The sequence below is a fragment of the Trachemys scripta genome, chromosome 1 (assembly GCF_013100865.1).
Source record: "Trachemys scripta elegans isolate TJP31775 chromosome 1, CAS_Tse_1.0, whole genome shotgun sequence".
NCBI lineage: Eukaryota > Metazoa > Chordata > Testudines > Emydidae > Trachemys > Trachemys scripta.
Window position 1 is genome coordinate 163,674,726 of NC_048298.1, and position 19,160 is coordinate 163,693,885.

The 19,160-nt window shown below is 42.2% G+C and overlaps 1 protein-coding gene across 3 annotated transcripts in view; it reads right to left on the bottom strand.

Moving 5' to 3' along the window:
- POU2F1 (POU class 2 homeobox 1) overlaps nt 1–19,160 on the bottom strand; it is a 187,449-nt gene that overhangs the window by 76,516 nt on the left and 91,773 nt on the right. For all 3 annotated transcript variants that reach the window (XM_034791701.1, XM_034791690.1, XM_034791700.1), the window contains exon 2: nt 15,772–15,837. In XM_034791701.1, coding sequence (XP_034647592.1) covers nt 15,772–15,837 — 66 coding nt within the window. The remainder of the gene's footprint in view (nt 1–15,771; nt 15,838–19,160) is intronic.

Here is a 19,160-nt window from a genome sequence, read left to right on the forward strand (position 1 = left end):
TTAGAACATGGGGACATAGTCCTTCTGATAACTATATACCAGTGTTTCGATGAATATTTGTGCAGAAGACTTGTTACACTAGATTGCTCTTGTTCTATTATCTTTTATCCACTTTGAAATAATTTAGAACTGATTGCCTCTTTGCACTCTTCTCCCACCCAGGCCTGGAAGAAGGAAAAGCCCAAAAGCTAATGCTGGCACATCTGGTTGAGAGAAATGAAAAGTATCGGAAACTTTTCTCCATGATATTGTCAAAGCTTTTCTCCTCTGCTAAAAACAGCTGTACTGTGGTTTCAGAAATCATTCCTCCATGTTACGTGAAGGCAATAGAATAAGTATTGTAGACAACTATTTTGGTACACTGTTGATATTATTTCCACCCACTACAACATCCTCCTCGACTATTGGTGACTATGGGAAAGGATATTTCCAATTTATAAAATTGCATACAAGTTCTGTAGCAGATGATACAACACAGATTCCAAGGCCAGAAGGAACCACTGTGATCATCTAATCTGACCTCCTCTTTAACATGAGTCATAGATTTTTCACAAATTCCTAGTGCATATTTTTTCTAAAAATCCAGTCTTGATTTAAAAATTGCCAGTGATGGAGAATCCATTAGGACCCTTGCTACATTGTTCTAATGGTTAATTACTTTCAATGTATACCTTATTTGCAGTCTGAATTTAACTAGCTTCAAATTCCAGGCATCAGCTCATGTTATACCTTTCTATACTAGACTGAAGAGCCCATTATCAAATATTTGTTCCCCATGTAGGTACCGACAGACTACTCAAATCACACTTTAATCTTCTCTTTGATTGAGCTCTTTGCGACTATTACTATATAAAGCATATTTTTCTAATCTTTTAATCATTCTCATGGCTCTTCTCAGAACCCTCTCCAATTTATCGGCATCCTTCTTGAACTGTGGGCACCAGAACTGGACACAGTATTCCAGCAGCAGTTGCACCAGTGCCAAATACAGAAGTAAAATAACCTCTCTACTCTTACTCAAGATTCCCGTTTATACATCCAAGGATGCATTAGCCCTTTTCGGCAACAGCATCACACTAGGAGCTCATGTTTACCTTATTATCCACCAGGACCACCAAATCTTTCTCAGAATCCCTGCTTCCCAGGATAGAGTCCCCCATCTTGTAAATATGGCCTACATTCTTTGTTCCTAAATGTATACATTTACATTTAGGTTATTCAAATACATACTGTTTGCTTGAGCCCAGCTTACTGAGTGATCCAGATCACTCCATATCAGTGACCTGTCCTCTTCCTTATTTACCACTCCAATGTGTGAGTCATCTGCCAACTTTATCAATCGTGATTTTGTGTTTTCTTCCAGGTAACTGGTAAAAATGTTAAATAGTGTAAGGCCAAGAGTCGATCCTTGTGGGACTCTGAGAAACATACCCACTTGATATGATTCCTGATTTACAATTACATTTTGAGACCTATCAGTTAGCCAGTTTTAATGTATTTAAAATATACTATGTTGATTTCTTATCTTTTTAGTTTTTTCCCCCCATCAAAATGTGGTGCGGTACGAAGTCAAATGTCTTACAGAAGTCTAAGTATATTACATCAATACTATTACCTTTATCAAGCAAACTTATCTCATAAAAAATATATGAAGTTAATCTGAAAGGATCTATTTTCCATAAATCCAGGTTGATTGACATTAATTATAATATTCTTTATTAATCGAGTCCTGTATCAGCTACTCCATTATCTTGCCTGGGATCGATGTCAGAATGACAGGCCTATAATTACCCTAATCTTCTAAGAAATGGGGTGACCAAAATGAGAAAAGGCCAACATACTTAGATTTGGAGGAAATTTCAGTAGGATCACTGTACTGCTTCATCCTAAAAGCTATCAGATTTTGTCTACCGGTGATGGATAGGTGCTCACACAATGCATGACTGCCCATGGCTTATTATAACAATCCCTAATCCACTAGCCCCCCTTTTTGTCCTATGACTACAGTGATATTAACCAGCCACTTCACCTTGAATGGTCCCTTAGAATATGTGCTAACTACTTATGCTAATCTGTTCGACCTTGTATTTAGCTGAAGAAGAGCTCTGTGTAGCTCGAAAGCTTGTCTCTCTCACCAACAGAAGTTGGTCCAATAAAAGATATACCTCACCCACCTTGTCTCTCTAATATCCTGGGACCGACATAGCTACACCACCACTGAATACCCCCCCCCCCCCCCAGGGCCGCATCTTATTCAGATTAAAAATTATGGCTAGCAAATCTGGGTTATCGACTAAATGAAAGAGATGCAGTTGTTATATCATGGGACTTAGGCATCACTTTAAAAATCCATGAAAGCAAATATGGCTTATGTTCAGGAAAATCAAGGAGGTATACAGTTAGGCTTGGGAGGATTAGATTTTATTGGTAAATGTCTGTAAACATCAATTTCACCATACTGATGAAAAAATATTTCCATTGATAATAATAGAAATTTATAGTTAGGTAAAGTAAGAAGAATGCTGCTTGAGAATTTACTAGAATTTGATTTAAGGATATTTACTTTGTATATTTTGACACATGTTGATGACAACTTGTGTTTTAACAGTTATAAAGCTTTACCTTTTTGAATCTCAGCATCCACTGTCATTAATTATTTATTGTCTAACTCAATTTCCTGCAACTGTGAAAAGTTAATTAAATAAAAATATTAAAAAAGCCTTAAAAATAAACACTATTATCCAGTGAACTTTTAAAAAAAAGAAATGGTTACTCACCCTGTGTAGTAACTGCGGTTCTTTGAGGTATGCCCCACTACGGGTGCTCCACTCAAGATGTGCTAGTGCCCCCTGCACCTTTGATCAGAGATTTTTCATAGCAGTGTCCGTTCAGCCTGCATATGTATGCTAGTCAGCCTCATACCCCATGCCACTGTTATATAGCACTGTGCAGGTGAACCACTCTTAGGGCAGGTCTACACTACCGCTTATGTTGATCCAACTTCTGTTGCTCAGGGATGTAAAAAAGCCTCCTCCCCCTCCCAGTGCAAGTTTTGTGCTGTCCACACTGGCGCTATGTCAGCGGGAGACACTCTTCTGTCGACATACCTTCCACTTCTTGCTGAGATGGAATAATAATACTGATGGTAGCGCAGTCTCCCATCAGCATAGCGTGTCTTCACCAGGAGATGAGGAGTGGCATGGAGAGTGAGTGGTGAGCAAATGGCCAGCTGAATCAGGTAAGGAAACCATATCTGTCAGGGCCAGATTGGAATTACTAGGATAATTCTGGCTGTGTCTGTTTTTATTTGGTACATAACTTTGGTTATTAAAGGAGTCAATGGGAATGCGTACAAGAGAGCTGACCAATGAAGGTGAAAAGCATCCCCCTCCCCCCCCCAAGGACTGGTGACCCAGTCCACCTCTCAAGCAAAACTGGGTACATTTCTTGTTTAATTCTGTGGTGAGCAAATCTATCTGAGGGGTGCCCCATTGACAGAATATGTGGTATAATGTGCTGGGGTCTATTTCCCACTTGTGGTCTTGGAAGAAGTGCCTGCTGAGTGTATCCATGGTCATATGCTTATCCCCTGGAAGGTAGGCTGCTGTGGTGATAATCTGGTTCTGTATGCACCAATTTCCATGCTTGACAGCCTTGGTGCAGAGGGAGGGAGATCTTGCTCCTTCTTGGTGATTGATGTAAAACATGCATGATAAGTTGTCCATCATGACCTTTATGTGTTATGTACCCTGATAAGTGGTAGAAACTAGAGACAGGCCTACCCAACCGTTCTGAGTTCCAGGAGGTTGATGTATTGCACAGTCTCTTGCGATGTCCACTTGCTCTGGGTTGCATGAGTGTCTAGATGAACTCCCCAGCCTAGCAGAGAGGTGTCTGTCATTATGATGCAACCTAGATGGAGCTACTATAAGGTGGGTGCAAAACTGGTTGGAAAACTGTTCCCAGAGTAGTTATCAGTGGTTCAGAGTCATGCTGGAAGGGGATAATGAGTGGGGTCCCACAGGGATCAGTTCTGGGTCTGGTTCTGTTCAATATCTTCTTCATTGATTTAGATAATGGCACACAGAGTACACTTATAAAGTTTGCAGATGATACCAAGCTGGGAGGCATTGCAAGTGCTTTGGAGTATAGGATTATAATTCAAAATGATTTGGACAAACTGGAGAAATGGTATGAAGTAAATAGGATGAAATTCAAGAAGGACAAATGCAAAGTACTCCATTTAGGAAGGAACAATCAATCAGTTGCATACATACAAAATGACTGCCTAGGAAGGAGTACTGTGGAAAGGGATCTGGGAGTCATAGTGGACCACAAGCTAAATGAGTCAAGAGTGTAATGCTGTTGCAAAAAAAGCGAACATCATTCTGGGATGTATTAGCAGGAGTGTTGTAAGCAAGACATGAGAAGTAATTCTTCCACTCTACTCTGCATTGATTACGCCTCAACTGGAGTATCATGTCCAGTTCTGGACGTCACATTTCAGGAAGGATGTTGACAAATTGGAGAGAGTCGAGAAGAGCAACAAAACTGATTAAAGGTCTAGAAAACATGACCTATGAGGGAAAATTGAAAAAATTGGGTTTGTTTAGTCTGGAGAAGAGGAGAATGAAAGGGGAGATAACAGTTTTCAAGTAGGTAAAAGGTTGTTACAAGGAGGAGGGAGAAAATTTTTTTTTCTTAACATCTGAAGATAGGATAAGCAGCAATGGGCTTAAATTGCAGCAAGGGAGGTTTAGGTTGGACATTGGGAAAAACTACCTGTCAGGGTGGTTAAGCACTGGAGTAAATTGCCTAGAGACTTTGTGGAATCTCCATCATTGGGGATTTTTAAGAGCAGGTTTGACAAACTCCTGTCAGGAATGGTCTAGCTAATACTTAGTCCTGCCTTGAGTGCAGGGGACTGGACTAGATGACCTCTCGAGGTCTCTTCCAGTTCTATGATTCTATGATGACTGTTGGGGGAGGATACACGAATGGGACTTTTGCACACACGTTGCGATGGTCTTTACATCAGCTGAGGGATTGTTTTATGCAGGTGGGTATGGAAAGAAGCATATTTAAACTGTGTCTGTTTGGTGAATAAACAGTTCTGAGACACCCTTGAAAGGCAGCACATTCGGAGTCTTGTTTGTTCTATGATGAAGGTGCTGGCTGCCATGTGCCCCAGAAACTGAAGACAGTTCTTTATCAGAGTTTGGGGACTGAGCTGAATTGTGTTGGGGCCACAAATCTGTGCAGAGGAAGGTAGGCTCTTGCTGTTACTGAATCGAGATGTGTCCCTATGAAGTTTTGCACAGAAGTCAAAGTGGATTTTTGAATGTTTAATTGCAGGCCAATTCAAGGAAGAAATCTGTGGCCTCAGAAGTTGCCCGAGATGTCAGTTCCAAGGAGCGGCCTTTTAGCAGTCAATCGTACAGGTAAAGGAATACTACCTTTCCTGTTGAGCTGTGCTGCTACTACTGACATGCCTTTCTAAAGATCCTCGGGGCAGATGACAGGCCAAAGGGGAGCACTTGGTATTGGAAGTGGCCCTGACCAACAGTGAAACATTGGTATTGTTTGTGGGATAAGGATTGCTATATGGAAATATGCATCTTGAAGGTTGAGGGCTAAGAACCAACCCCCTTGCTCTATTATCGCTGCAAGAGTCACCATTTTGAATTTTTGTGCCTTCACACAGATGTTGAGTAGCCTCAAATGTAGGCTGGGTCTCCAAACTCCACTCTTTTTTGGTGTCAAGAAATATCTTGAATAAACCCCCTTTCCTCTGTGCTGCATGGGGACTGGTTCTATAGCTCCCATGCGTAGAAGAGTCTATTTCTTGATGAAGCAAGGTCTTGTGAGAGGGGTCCTTAAAGAGGTACAGGAAAGGGGGATTTGTAGGTGGAAGTGTAGTCAAGTAGATGGTGTATCCTATGGAGATGATCTCCAAAACCCACTTATCTACAGTGACAGTCTCCCAAGCCCGCCATAAGTGGTAAAGACTATTGCCAAAGGGAAGAAGGTAGGTGGATTGGTGCAGATGATGAGGACGGTAATTCAGGCCAACTAGCCCATCAAAATTGCTGCTTGGAGGTGGAAGGGTGCAAGGTGGAAGGCTGAGAAGTGGACAGTTTCCTTCTCTGGAATCTGGGTCTCTTCTGATGCGGTTCACATGGCTCCTGGGAGGTAAGAAATTGAGCAGAGCAGGCCTCTGAGCCATCTGGGACTTGCTGAGCTACCTCTTGTAGGTGTGTTTATATCGATACCAATAAAATGCAAGGCAGCCCTAGAGTCCGTAGGGATGAACCATAGATTCATCTATGCTGTTCAAAACCAACTCAAACCCACCAAAAGGAAGCTCCCCCACTGTATTCTGGACCTTTTTTGGAAATCTTGAGAGTTGGAGCTAGGAAGCCTGTCTCAAAACTACTGCTGTAGTGATCGAATGGGAGGCAGTATCAGCAGCATCGACAGAGGCTTGTAGAGATGTCCTGGCAAGTAATTGGCCCTCTGTAATAATTGCCTGGAATTGCTCCGTGTTCCGTGCTCTGCCATCAAGTGGTCAACAAAAAGAGTTCAGTTTGGTATAGTTTACGTGATAACATTTTGCCATTAGCATGTGGTAATTGGTAATTCTAAATTGTAAGGAAGCTGAGGAATGAGATTTCCTACCCAGTAAGTCCAGACACTTGTGCTACCTTCCACGTATATTAACTGCGTTGAGTACCAAAGAGTTAGGTGAGGACGAGAAAATAAAAATGTAGAGTCCTTTGCTGTGACAATGTGTCTTATCCACTCTCTTGCATGTAGGCAGAATAGTAGCTGGAGTGTGATCTTTGCTGGGTCCAGAAGGGCTTTGTTTATGGGCAAAGCTATGCAGGTAGATGAGGGTGAATGGAGGATATCAAGCAGCTTATGATGAGGTTCTTTAACCTCCTCAAGAGAGATCTGTAAGGAGTCAGCAATTCTCTTGACCAGATCTGGAACTGCTTAAAATCATCTGCCAAGGATGGCAGAGGAGGCACGACAGCTTCATCTGGAGTTGAAAATGAGATGTTGGCCACAGAGAGACGACCTCATTGGTTCTAGCTCCCTGCTCCTCAAAGGATTTATCTTGAGGGTCAGGTCTCCTGGAGGGAGCAGGTGATGCAGGTTGCCTCTCTCTGCAACAGGTTGTGCTCAATGCCCTGATGGTGATAGGCAGCCCAACGGTCCCAATATGGCCAGGGAGAAGTATAAGGTGCAGGAGGGGGTGGCACCCATACCAGTGAGATGTTGATAGTAATCTTGTGCCACAAGTAGTTATAGTCTCAGACTTCTGGAAAGGGGCCTCTATAGGAGTGAGGGGGAGAACCCTGAATTGATATTTGAGACACTGAGGCAAGGTCTTCATTAGAATCCTCTTCTTATAAATCGCTCTGGAATGGTGGGGCATCTGGAGAGATCTGAAGTGAAACCATTGGTACCGGTTGACCTTCAGGAGATCTTGACAGCACATCAGAGCCAAGCAGCGGAGAACTAGGTGTCTCAGATACAGCCAGGTCCTGGGGAAAACAGAAATCCTGGGGTACTGAGTGTATTATCAGTATCAAGTCTGTGGTCTGCACCGAGGTGATGATGGTCAAAGGCACTGATGATACCGTGAGTCTCCAGCACTTTGAGGGAAGTGTGGTCGGAGCCCAAGACGGCTTCTTTGGTACCAAGGAACCAGAGGAAGACCTTTCCTTGCTGCCTCAGTCTGCCAACTGTACCAATTATCTCTCCAGGCCTGAGGCTTTGAAGTCTCTCAGTCTAGCAGTACCCTGGGTACCTGAGGAACCAGCAGCCTCATGGGTACTTGACTGAAGAACAGATGGTGCTTAAGTGGCTGAAGATACTGACAACCTTTGCTTTTTAGAGGTAGATTCCCTATCTGGTGAGCCCAAGGAACACGGGCGAACTGCCCTCAGTTCTTTCTCAGCCACCTCAGCCTGAGACAGAGCTCTGACAGTTGTACCCGTTGAGATTTCCTCAATGTTGTACTCATTTCTTATTCAAGTAGTTAGTTGTAGTAGCTCTGAGCATTACTCTAATTAGTCAGTAAGCAGTAGTAATTTTAGCTTTCTAGTTAAAAAAAAACTCTCATATATAGATACTAGATAGTAGTTCTTGTTCACTGGGAGGTTTTGCCCAGTTCTCCCGGCTTCAAATGTCTGTTGTACGGGGAGGCGATCCTGGTAAGCGATGGGCACTCCCACTACATCCATTGCCTCGGGGAAATCGCACGTTGCCCAGAAGTGTACCTTCTGTCTGACATTGAAGTCCAGAGCCAGAAAAAACAGGGAGATAAAACTTTGTCTTCTTATGATGGAGAGGGCTCGCCATGCCTGACTTCTGATCCAGGCCAAGGGACTGTACACCAGTCTCCAAGCAAACCAGTCTCCACTATATCAGAGCCCCAAACCTCCAGGGCCTCTAAAAGGAAAGGCCACAAAACTCCTCCAAGGACTGTTCCCAGGGCTCACCAGGCAGGGAATCTATCTTTAAAATGCCCAGGTCATTGGTGTCTTCAGCCACTTTGGCACCATCTTCAAAGCCGAACAACAGATTGATCTATTCCCTCCATCACATTCATTGCTGCATTAATCAAACCACCATACGGGACATGAATGGCACTCACTCAGATACTCCGGAGTTAGCAATGGAAGATCACTGATGGATATTGGAGAGACTTTATACCAGGAATAATAATAATTATACTATGCATCTGTTTAGCGCCTTTCAACAGAAGGAAAAGTTTTACAAAAGGTGTACAAATACAATCACTATTTTACAGATAGGAAAAACTTAGATACAGAAAATAGCCCAAGATTACACAGCAGTTCATTTATAGAATCCGAACGTCTGATTCTCCTTCTCATGCTCTAGACACCGAATATGCTGTCTCCCCCCTACTTGCACCTCTCTTATAATACACAAATACAGTAGACTAGCATCCAGGAGCACTGGAAAATTGTAGTTACAAGAAGATTATGGATTTTGCAATTTTGCTCTTTTCTACAAATTTACAACATTCATTCAAATATAAGAGAGCTTTTATAGTACTCTCCACTGCACAGTTACTGTGGAAAGCCTGAATCAGAAAACAATTTCTGGCCAAACAGTGGTAGCAATTTAAAAAAAAAAAAGTTTGTTATGTTCAAAGGCCTCTGCGACAACTTAAAATATTAAAATCTTAACCTCTCTGAAATAATTTACTTCAATGAGCTATGAAGTTTAAAGACTAGGGGTCTGATGACAGTCTTTCTATTGACTTGAAGGACTTTGGATTAAGCCTTAGTTTATGTTACTAACATTAAGCATGGCAGTCAAAACAACTAGTAAAACAGCAGCAAAATGAACTTATTTTTAATGCTCACCTCCTCTTTTCTTCAAGCCTACTGGTGGACCTCTGCTAGACCTCTAAACCAGAACTTTCCTGTTTGTCAAACAGCCTAGGCTGGAATGAGGCTGGGGTCTACCTTGGCTTTTAACCTTCATGTTTGTTCAGTTTCCCCTCTGGGGGGAAAAGGTGATAGAGAAAATTCCCCATATCCTTATATGACCAACTAAAAACTGCACTCAGCTGACCTTTGAAATTTCAGATCTGTTTTTAGAAATTTTACAAGTCTATAAGGCATGAGTGTTTGGCTTTAGTTTCTTAAAATAAAAATCCCTCCACAATTTCTCAATGCTCTACGCATATCAGACAACACAATTTCCTGAGAATAATTTCTTTGTAGCAATTACAGTGAAATGCCTTCATCTCCAGCCTGGACAATGGACACAGATTCCAAGGCCAGAAGCGACCAGGTGTGATTATTTAGTCTGACCTCCTGTTATAACACAGGCCATAGAACTTCCCGAAAATAAATCCTATAGCATATATTTTAGAAAAACAACCAATCTCGCTGACTCCTCGGTTTCAAAGCTTCATAAATACCACTTATTAAAAGGGTGTTATAAAATGACCAGACCTCAGTCTTATATTTGGAAATCCAGCAGAGTTATCCCACTTTGCTGCCTGATTATGTTTTATGTGAGCTGTTGCATAAATGATTAAGCATACTTGATAATGTAGCAAGATTAATCGATTTGTCAATGTGTGTATATATAAAATATCTTTGTTTAGAATGTATAATACTGGTTAAAGATGAATTACAGATTATTCAAATTGTATGCAAGTTCTATTTTTCTTTGGGAACAGACATGTGCTCAACAAAAAGTCTATAGTCACCCTCCCTACTTTATGACAGCAGTGAGCAGTCACTTTGAGGGCAACCTGGTTCAGTCCCACTGGAAACAATAGGGGACTGCAGCCATCTTTGCAGATTGTAGATAGAGGCTCCCCCAGTAAAGGATTTAAGGCATCTCCAATTGCCTCAGTTCTTTCCACTAAACCGCACAATCCTATTAGAGTACAGCTCCAAGGAAGAGAAGAAGGTGGTTTGGTAAGCGTGAATATACACAGGCAACGCTCCTGACAAACCACTATTGTAATTAAATAACAAACCATTTATTCTGCCTTCAAGGTATCATCTTGCATATCCCCTCTTGTGAGACTCTACCTGGCAATATATTCCCAGGAAGGTGGGCTGAGGCCTTCTAATTAACTGTCCCCTCCCAAAGAAAGCATCAAATCAAGATTCCATGTTAGGAGATAACTGCTGTGTAAATGTGTACACAGGACTCCAGGTAGCAACCCTACAGCTTTCTAAGATGAAACCATTATGGAGGCATCCCATTAATGCTGCCTTAAGCTCTGGTAGAGTGAGCGCCAAGACTCTTAGGTACTTACTCCCTAGCTAATATATAACATGTCTCAATGCATGGCTTACTCCATTTAGACAGGTGCAGAGCAGAAATGGCATTTCCTTGACAGCGATCCTCAAAAGGCTACAGAAAGTCTTACTAACTTTCTAAATGCCTTAGTCCTATTCAAATAAAAACTGGAAGCACTCTTGACATCTAGGGTATGGACTCTTGTTTCTCCTACGGGTATGGACTTTTGTTTCTCCTATAATTAGAATGCAGTTTTGGTTTTGGGAAGAACACTAGGACCTTACTTGAGTCTACTACTGAATTTCCAATTTGCCACAGAAACAGAGAGGGTGGGGTGGTGTAGAGTAGAGGGTCGAAGGGGGGAAAGTGGGGCCTTGCCTTAGATTTTTAGTCCAGTTCGTAGGGTACACAGGACCTTACTCCTAAGGTGCTTAGAAGTGGGGCTCCACTCCTGTGAACCTCAAGAAGTTCATGAGAGAGCTGTGAGATGAGACTGTAGCTGGCAAGGATTTTGAAGATCAAGATACCAGAAGGGGCATGAAGGGACCAGAGAGTCCCAACTCCTACTGTGCTTAGGAGCTAAACATGGAAAACTAGTGCTGCTTAAAGACAGCAGACACGGGGCCCAATTCTTCTGAACAACAGCAATTACTATCCGACCTCTCTACCCACACGTCCTAAGGTGTGTGGGGGTCAAACTCTCAATGCCTCCATGCCATCTTGGTCGGTGTGTGTGAAAAGTGACAGTGGATATGGGGCTGGGGAAAATGCCACATAAATCCAGGGTGCCCTAGGTCTAATGTGCTTGACTGCACATGTCTACGCTGAAAAAAAAAAAAAACAAAAAACAAAACCACCAAGGCTACGTCTACACTACTCGCCGGATCGGTGGGTTGCGATCCATCTATCGGGGATCAATTTATCGCGTGTAGTGTAGACGCGATAAATCGACCCCGATCGCTCTCCCGTCGACTGCCGAACTCTAGCTCAGCGACAGGCGGAAGCAAAGTTGATGGGGGGAGCCGCAGCAATTGACCCCGCGCCGTGAGGACGTGAGATAAGTCGAACTAAGATATGTCGACTTCAGCTACGCTATTCTCATAGCTGAAGTTGCGTATCTTAGGTCGATTCTCCCCAATGTGTAGACCAGGCCTAAGATTGGTCATAGGAAATAACTTTGGAATGAGTGATCAGGAGTTTATTCAATTTAAATTAAATGGAAGGATAATAAAAACCAAAGTCATCAACTGTGATTTTTTATTTCAAAAGAGCAGACATTGGGAAATATAGGGCATTAGTTAAAGCAGTAAATTGTACTGAAGACCTCAGGTAAATTTTATGCCATACTCTCACTCTTTATAGGACAAAAAGAGGCTCCCAATTTACCATTAGGTGTCTGGATAGAGGTTAGGAGAGATGTTCAGACGCTTACTATTCTCTCTATCCTTCAGTGCCTCCAGGGGACATCCAGTTAGCTTTCCTGGCCAAGACTGGGGTTAAGAGGCAGGATTTGAGAAGAAGTTTGCAGAGTTTTGTTTAGAGTAGGGAGGAATTCCAGTCTGAGGGCAAGTGATCATCACAAGTTCCATAACTTCAGCAGCAACTAGCTCCTTTTGTGCCTGAGAAACTTGCATGAGATCCCTACTAAAAGTTACAGTCCCATTCGGGCACATTGCTGACACTGACCTGCATGAGATCCCCAAAAGGTGCAATCTACTTTATGCATTCTGTTGAGACTGTAGTCTCTGCAGGGGACCTGACTGAAGTTCCAAAGGTTTAAAGCAGGGGTCGGCAACGTTCGGCATGCGGCTTGCCAGGGTAAGCACCCTGGCGGGCCGGGCCAGTTTATTTACCTGCTGACGTGGCAGGTTCAGCCGATTGCGGCCCCCACTGGCCGCCGTTCGCCATCCTGGGCTAATGGGGGCAGCGAGAAGCCGCGGCCAGCACATCCCTCGCCTGCGCCACTTCTCGCCGCCCCCATTCGCCCGGGACGGCCCTGGGGGGGCCGCGATTGGCCGAACCTGCTGCATCAGCAGGTAAATAAACTGGCCTGGCCCGCCAGGGTGCTTACCCTGGTGAGCCGCGTGCCTAACGTTGCCGACCCCTGGTTTAAAGTATCATAAACTGCAATTTGTCTAATTTCTAACTACCATACTTCTCTAACTTCCATGAACCTTAGCTATTAGTCTCATAGAACTTGCAAGGTATGTTAACTTTACCAACAATGATTGCATTTTTTCTGAAGTTACAATCTCTGCCAAATGTAAATTCCATACACCTTAGCTATTTCTGTCATAAAATTTATAAGCTCCATCAGCTCATAGGATTTTGATACACAATGATTCAAACAGAGAAAAACAGCAATGATTCATTGTGGTTAAGAGATCTGCTAGCAGTATATACATGAGAGACTCACGTGAGTTACAAGCGCCACTGGGAAACCAGCAGAGTTTGTAACTTCTTTTAGCCCTGAAAGTGATAAAAATAAAATTCTTTGAGATTAACATCTGCCAGCTGCCTGGTGCTGCCTGTAAGGTGTTTGAACCCTGGATGGAATGGTTCATAAATGTTACTAATTACTAGCTTCACTGGTTTGTGAGCATAAAAACAATGAGACCTAATACAATAAATAAAGAGAACCCTCCAAAATTCTGGGTTCTGTCATCTTGCCTACTGAGTTTATAAATTATGAGCCTAAAATGAACAGCTCAGGAATATTTTAATTTACTAGAGATGATACTTATAAAGGTCCAAAACACATGCCACTGCAAAATATAAAAGTTTAGCCTCATACAATACAGTGATTCCCATCATTAGGGAACGTAAATGAGGAAATCACAGAAACTATAGCCCTATGTTGTTGCAAAGACATCCATACACATCTTCATAAATCAGCAGGTTACCTTAGGATCTAACCCCTCCAGAGCTGATCACCTATTTGCCTCTGCCTCTTCTACAACTGAGCTAGGGTGTTGCTAAAACAACTATATAGGAGAGGAAGAACAGCTCATGTACGAACCATGTCACCCTCTTTGGCTGCATACTTTAGTCAAAAAGAGACATGATAATTGTTTATAGCACCAAGTTACATAGAATACACTGCCAGATGGCAGTGCATTCCGTCCAGTGTATCTTATCCACCACACTTCTGTGTTCTGTTCCTACTCTGAGGTTGTGCTATAGGCAGGAAGTTGCTGTGACTGAAGTAGAACACCAAGTTTTCCTCAGGGCTTTTACACACCTCCAGCTCCAGTGCTTCTGGAGGAGAAAGGGAGAGTTAGAACCACTGTCCTCCTGAGAAAGCCTACACAGTTCCAAAGTAGGGACACTTGAGAGGATCTGAAAGGGATTAGAACTTTTAAACCACACCGGAGAGTCTTTTAAATTCATAATGGATTATTTTTATGTACAGAAAAACAAAAACTCTTAAGACTCAGGGTTAGTCTACACTGGCAGTGCTTTAACATGGCTTGTGTAGTCATGGTAGAGCACTGAGAGAGAGCTCTCCCAGCACTCTAAAAAAAACCACCTCCACAAGAGGCATGGCTCTGAGCACTGGTGCACTGTTTACATTGGTGCTTTACAGCGCTGAAACTTGCTGCGCTCAGGGGTGTGTTTTTTTCACACCCCTGAGCGAGAAAGCTGTAGCACTGTAAATTTTCAGTGTAGACGAGCCCTCACTCTAGCATCACCACTACTGTGGACGTTACAAAAACTGAAAATGCAGTACCAGGGAACAGACATGTGAATGAGCTGAAAAAATCTGACTGGTTCCACCTATTGACAGGAAAACATCCATCAACCTTGGATTAGTACAGGGAACACTCAATTGTCCTTAGATGTATTGTTATTAAAGTCATGCACAAAGAACAGAGAGAATCAACAATATAAAATGCTGCAAATTGCCAGGTTCACTACAGTGCCTAGAGTTGAAATAAAGGAAGAATATTCTTATTATTGTTATTGGGGAAAGTGAAGTGAAAGAATTATTGTTTATCCCATTCTATGAACCCAGACTTCTCTAAAAGCAATGAGAAATGATTTCTTACAATTAAAATTTCCCCCAACTCATAACCTGGACTTGTCTGCAGAGAGAGGCTAATTCTGAGTTATTTCATCCTATTTACTTTTTCATTCGGAGTTCTCATTTCTACTCCTTGTTTCCAAAAAGAATTAAATGGCATTTAGAAAGGAACTAGTAGCACAAAATAGTATTTTTTTTCAATCTAACTAAAGGTAAAAACATGAATTATGTTTTTAATACAATTTTAATTTTAAAATAATACATAATGAACTCTTTACTCTCCATCACCTACAAGCAGCTCTTTAGGAAACTCTTTTGAAAAAGGTTCCTAGGATTGTGATATTAGGGAAAACAGAGAAGAACCTAATAGGTGTCAAAGTCTACATCAGCTCCCATCAGCGACTCTCTCTCTCTATAGAGGTAACATTGTAAGAATGGGGAAAAAATTATTATTGTGTATGAGGAAACACAGATCTGCAAAAATGAACAGTTAGATATACTATAGTTAATATATTAAATGGCAAGCAGGAGCCCCCACGGATATGACTACACTGCAATGAGACACCCGTGGCTAGTCCATGCTGCTGACTTGGGCTAAAGGGCTGTTTAACTGTGGTGTAGATGTGTGGGCTTTGGCTGCCATCCAAACTCTGGGACCCTCCCACCTCACAGGGTCCCAGAGCTCAGACCGCAGCACAAACCCACATCTACACCACAGTTAAACAGCCCTTCAGCCTGAGCCCCACGAGCCTGAGTCAGCTGGCACAAGCCAGCCACAGGTATCTAATTGCAGTGTAGACACACCCTAAGACAAAAAAACCCATAAGAAATGTACACAAAACAGCCCAAGTATTCATACACAAATAAAGGAGATTCTCCCTTTTAAAGCCATCCAATTCTCCCAGAAGGTCAGATCTGAACACTAAATATTAATTTCTTACCTGTGTTCCCATCCCCACTCTCCATTGGTGGTTTACTGGTTTCTGACGGATTGTTCATTCTTGAGTCTGGATTAAAAGAGAGGTAAAGAGATATAAAGAAATAAAGTGGAAAATATTGATGCTGTCTTTTCTAACAAGCTAAGTATAAAATATGACAAGCCTGAATGGCATATATCTCACATACAATGATGATGATCAGGGATGGGATCACAGAAATGTAGGGCTGGAAGGGATTTCAAGAACATCAAGGGATGCAATGGCGAATCTTTCAATCATGGACTGGGCCATTGTTTTAAAGAATAAATCTCAGCAACCACATACACAAAACAAGAAAATGTTGAGAGAATAACAGAAAGGATTCAACAGGGCAAGGGTGCCCAATACTGTGAAAGAATTATAGAAGCAAAGGTCTGGTGAAAAAAGCAGCAATTTATAGATTAAAAAATGCTGGCTTATGCTATGTCCAAATATATTTTGTTTTTCATAAATAAGGAAATTCAGTCATTACTGGGAGAAATATTTATCTAGTCCTGCATTTTTACTTCATAGGAATGTCAACAGTGTTAAATTATTTTATTATGGTCTCTTTTCAGTCTCCCTGTGGGTCAATCTCAAAGTGTGTGCTCCTAATTTTCAAGTTTGTCAAATTTAATATGGTTAGGTTTGGCAGAATTTGATTTTTAATTTTGTTTTATAAAAAACTTTGACAAATCACATAGGTTTATTATAAAGCTTTTTTATTTTTATTAATTTAAATTTTCCACAGTTCTGGATATTATGGGGGAGGGAGGCTTTCAGAAGGGGTCAGACAATTATTTAATGACAGTAGATATTGAGATTGAAAGTTAAAACTTTATAACCATTTAAGCACAATTTGTCAACATCACATGTCAAAACATAAAAAGTAAATATCCTTAAATCAAGCTCAAATAAGTTCTCAAGCAGCTTTTTTCTTACCTTACCTATCTGTAAATTTCAATTACTATCAATGGAAATATTTTTTCATCAGTTTGTGTGTATGATGAAACTTACATTTACTGATATTTATCAATAAAAATCTGATCCTGCCAAGATTAAATATAGTGAACGCAGCAGAGAGCCTTCCCAGGTGGCAGGGAGAGAATACAGTTTCGAGTATCGGTAACAGATGCTGTCAGCACAGTATCAACTCTAACTCAGGCCTTCTCATATCTTGCTGGTAACCGCAGCATCTCACATTACCATAGACACAAGACAAGACAGACTATGTCAAGTGGTTAAACAGAATAATTTGGACAGAGAAAAACAAACAAATCCTCAAACGCATCTTCCATCCTCAACTAGCTCAACATAAAACTTTTGATTCAGGGTGTTCAAGAGGGTTGCTCCTGTAATTGGTTGTCATTAAAGCAGCGGTTCAAAACCAATGATCCATTGATCAATGGTCTGCAGAGGGCTGGCTACTGCCACTACCTGCTCTAGCTTGTTCCAGTTGCTTCTACAGGCGTCCAGGATCTTTGTTGCCTAGTGGACTGAAAAAGCAGCTGGAAACAATGAAATGAAGCCGGCCTGTCTGTACTTGTATCAGCTACTAAATAGCAGAGGAAACTGGAGCTACCCTCAGATACCACAACTACCATTGGTACTGAAAATGACAACCAGCAAAAGGAAAGGCACGCCAAGAAGCGCAAGAGAAAGAATGATCAGAGCTGGACAGCATGTCCAGCTAAGTGGGGAAGAAGGGAACCAGCCACAGAAAAGCTTGTGTGGGGAGAAAGGAAAACAAGCAGACCAGGCAGCAGAGAAGCATATGCAGGGCTGGAGGAGAAGAGATAGGAAGGAGAAAGTCAGGTGAAGAGCAACAAAAGTGAGTGAGTAGTTTGTTTGTTTGTTTTTTTTAAAGTCAAAAGTCATTAATTCAGTTAAAAATACATCAATAACTTTCCAGATGTAACTTTTCCATGTAAATAACTGATGTAGTTCACCTAGGTATGGCTTGAAAAATCCAGTCACCTATAACAAGTAGGAACCTTTCCCAAGTGAGGGGCATCAGCTTTTACAGAATCTCAATGTTTGTTGCACCCCCATCCAAAGCCCACACCCCAACCCCCTGCCCCAGCCCTGATCCCTCTCCCACCTGCCAAACCCCTCAATCCCAGGCTGGAGCACGCTCCTACACCCCAAACTCCTCATCTCCAGCCCCACCCCAGAGTCCTCAGCCCCTCCCTGCCCCAGACACCTCCTGCACCCTGAACTCCTCATTTCTGGCCCCACCCAGGAGCCCGCACCCCCAACCAGAGCCCTCACCCCCTCCCACATTCCAGCCCCAATTTTGTGAGCATTCATGGCCCGCCATACAATTTCTATTTCCAGATGTGGCCCTCAGGCCAAAAAGTTTGCCCACCACTGGTCTATGGGATGTGATTGGAGGGTTCCTTCAAGCCCCTTCCCATCCATACAGCCATCAATTTGGTGAAATACTGTCAACAAGACCTCCATCCCAATAAAACAGCCCTCAGCTAGGTGGCCAGGAGAGGGTCTACTACCACTGGTCTTCAAATTGACTGGGGACTGGCTCCTCAAGGCTGTAACTCCCCAGGGAGAACTAGTGTCAGTTTCTGGAAGAGGGAAACCTCTGTTTACTGACACCATAGCAAAGGGCCGTTTGTATGCCCCCGCCCCGCCCACCTCTCGCAGATGGATCTGTGTGTAGGACCAGCATACATAGATTTACTTGGATGGGGCACTATCCAGCACTAAATTTGTTGAGGGAAAGCATTGGAAATGGAAACTGGCATTAATTGCAGGTTCTGATTTTAGTCAGCAAGAGACTGGAGACTTGATCCAAGTAATGATGAATGCATGACCTGTAGATGACTAAGCAAGAGGACTAGAAATACCAGTGTATTTCAGCGTAGTGGCAGCCTTGGGCTAGCAGGTTTTCAAGTCCTGAATACAGGGGATGTTATGAGTTCATGAATGGGAAAGAAGTTAGTCAGCATGATCACAAGTGGAAGGGGCAGAGGTCATAAAAATCATTTCTCTGTTAAGCTGTGGTCCACACTATGAAAAAGGATTGAGCCTCTGCATGATGGAAATAGCACTGTGCTTCCCATAGGACTTCATTACAGAGACTAGCATTGGGGCCCTGATCCTGATTGGGGCCTCTAATGGCACATTATTATAAATAAATTGTTATTATTGAAGCTATTGAAGAAAATTAATTGGGTACAGTGTACTGCAGAATATAGTGGACATTCTCCCTCTTTTTTTTACAGAAGGCTCATGCAGCAAACCTTTGAAAATATTTTGCTCCATGTGACGTTGTGCAGTCTATATGGTTTTATAAAAACATAAGTGAATATAGTGTAACTGGGATAGTTTTATAAAGATTTGATCATAATCTACTG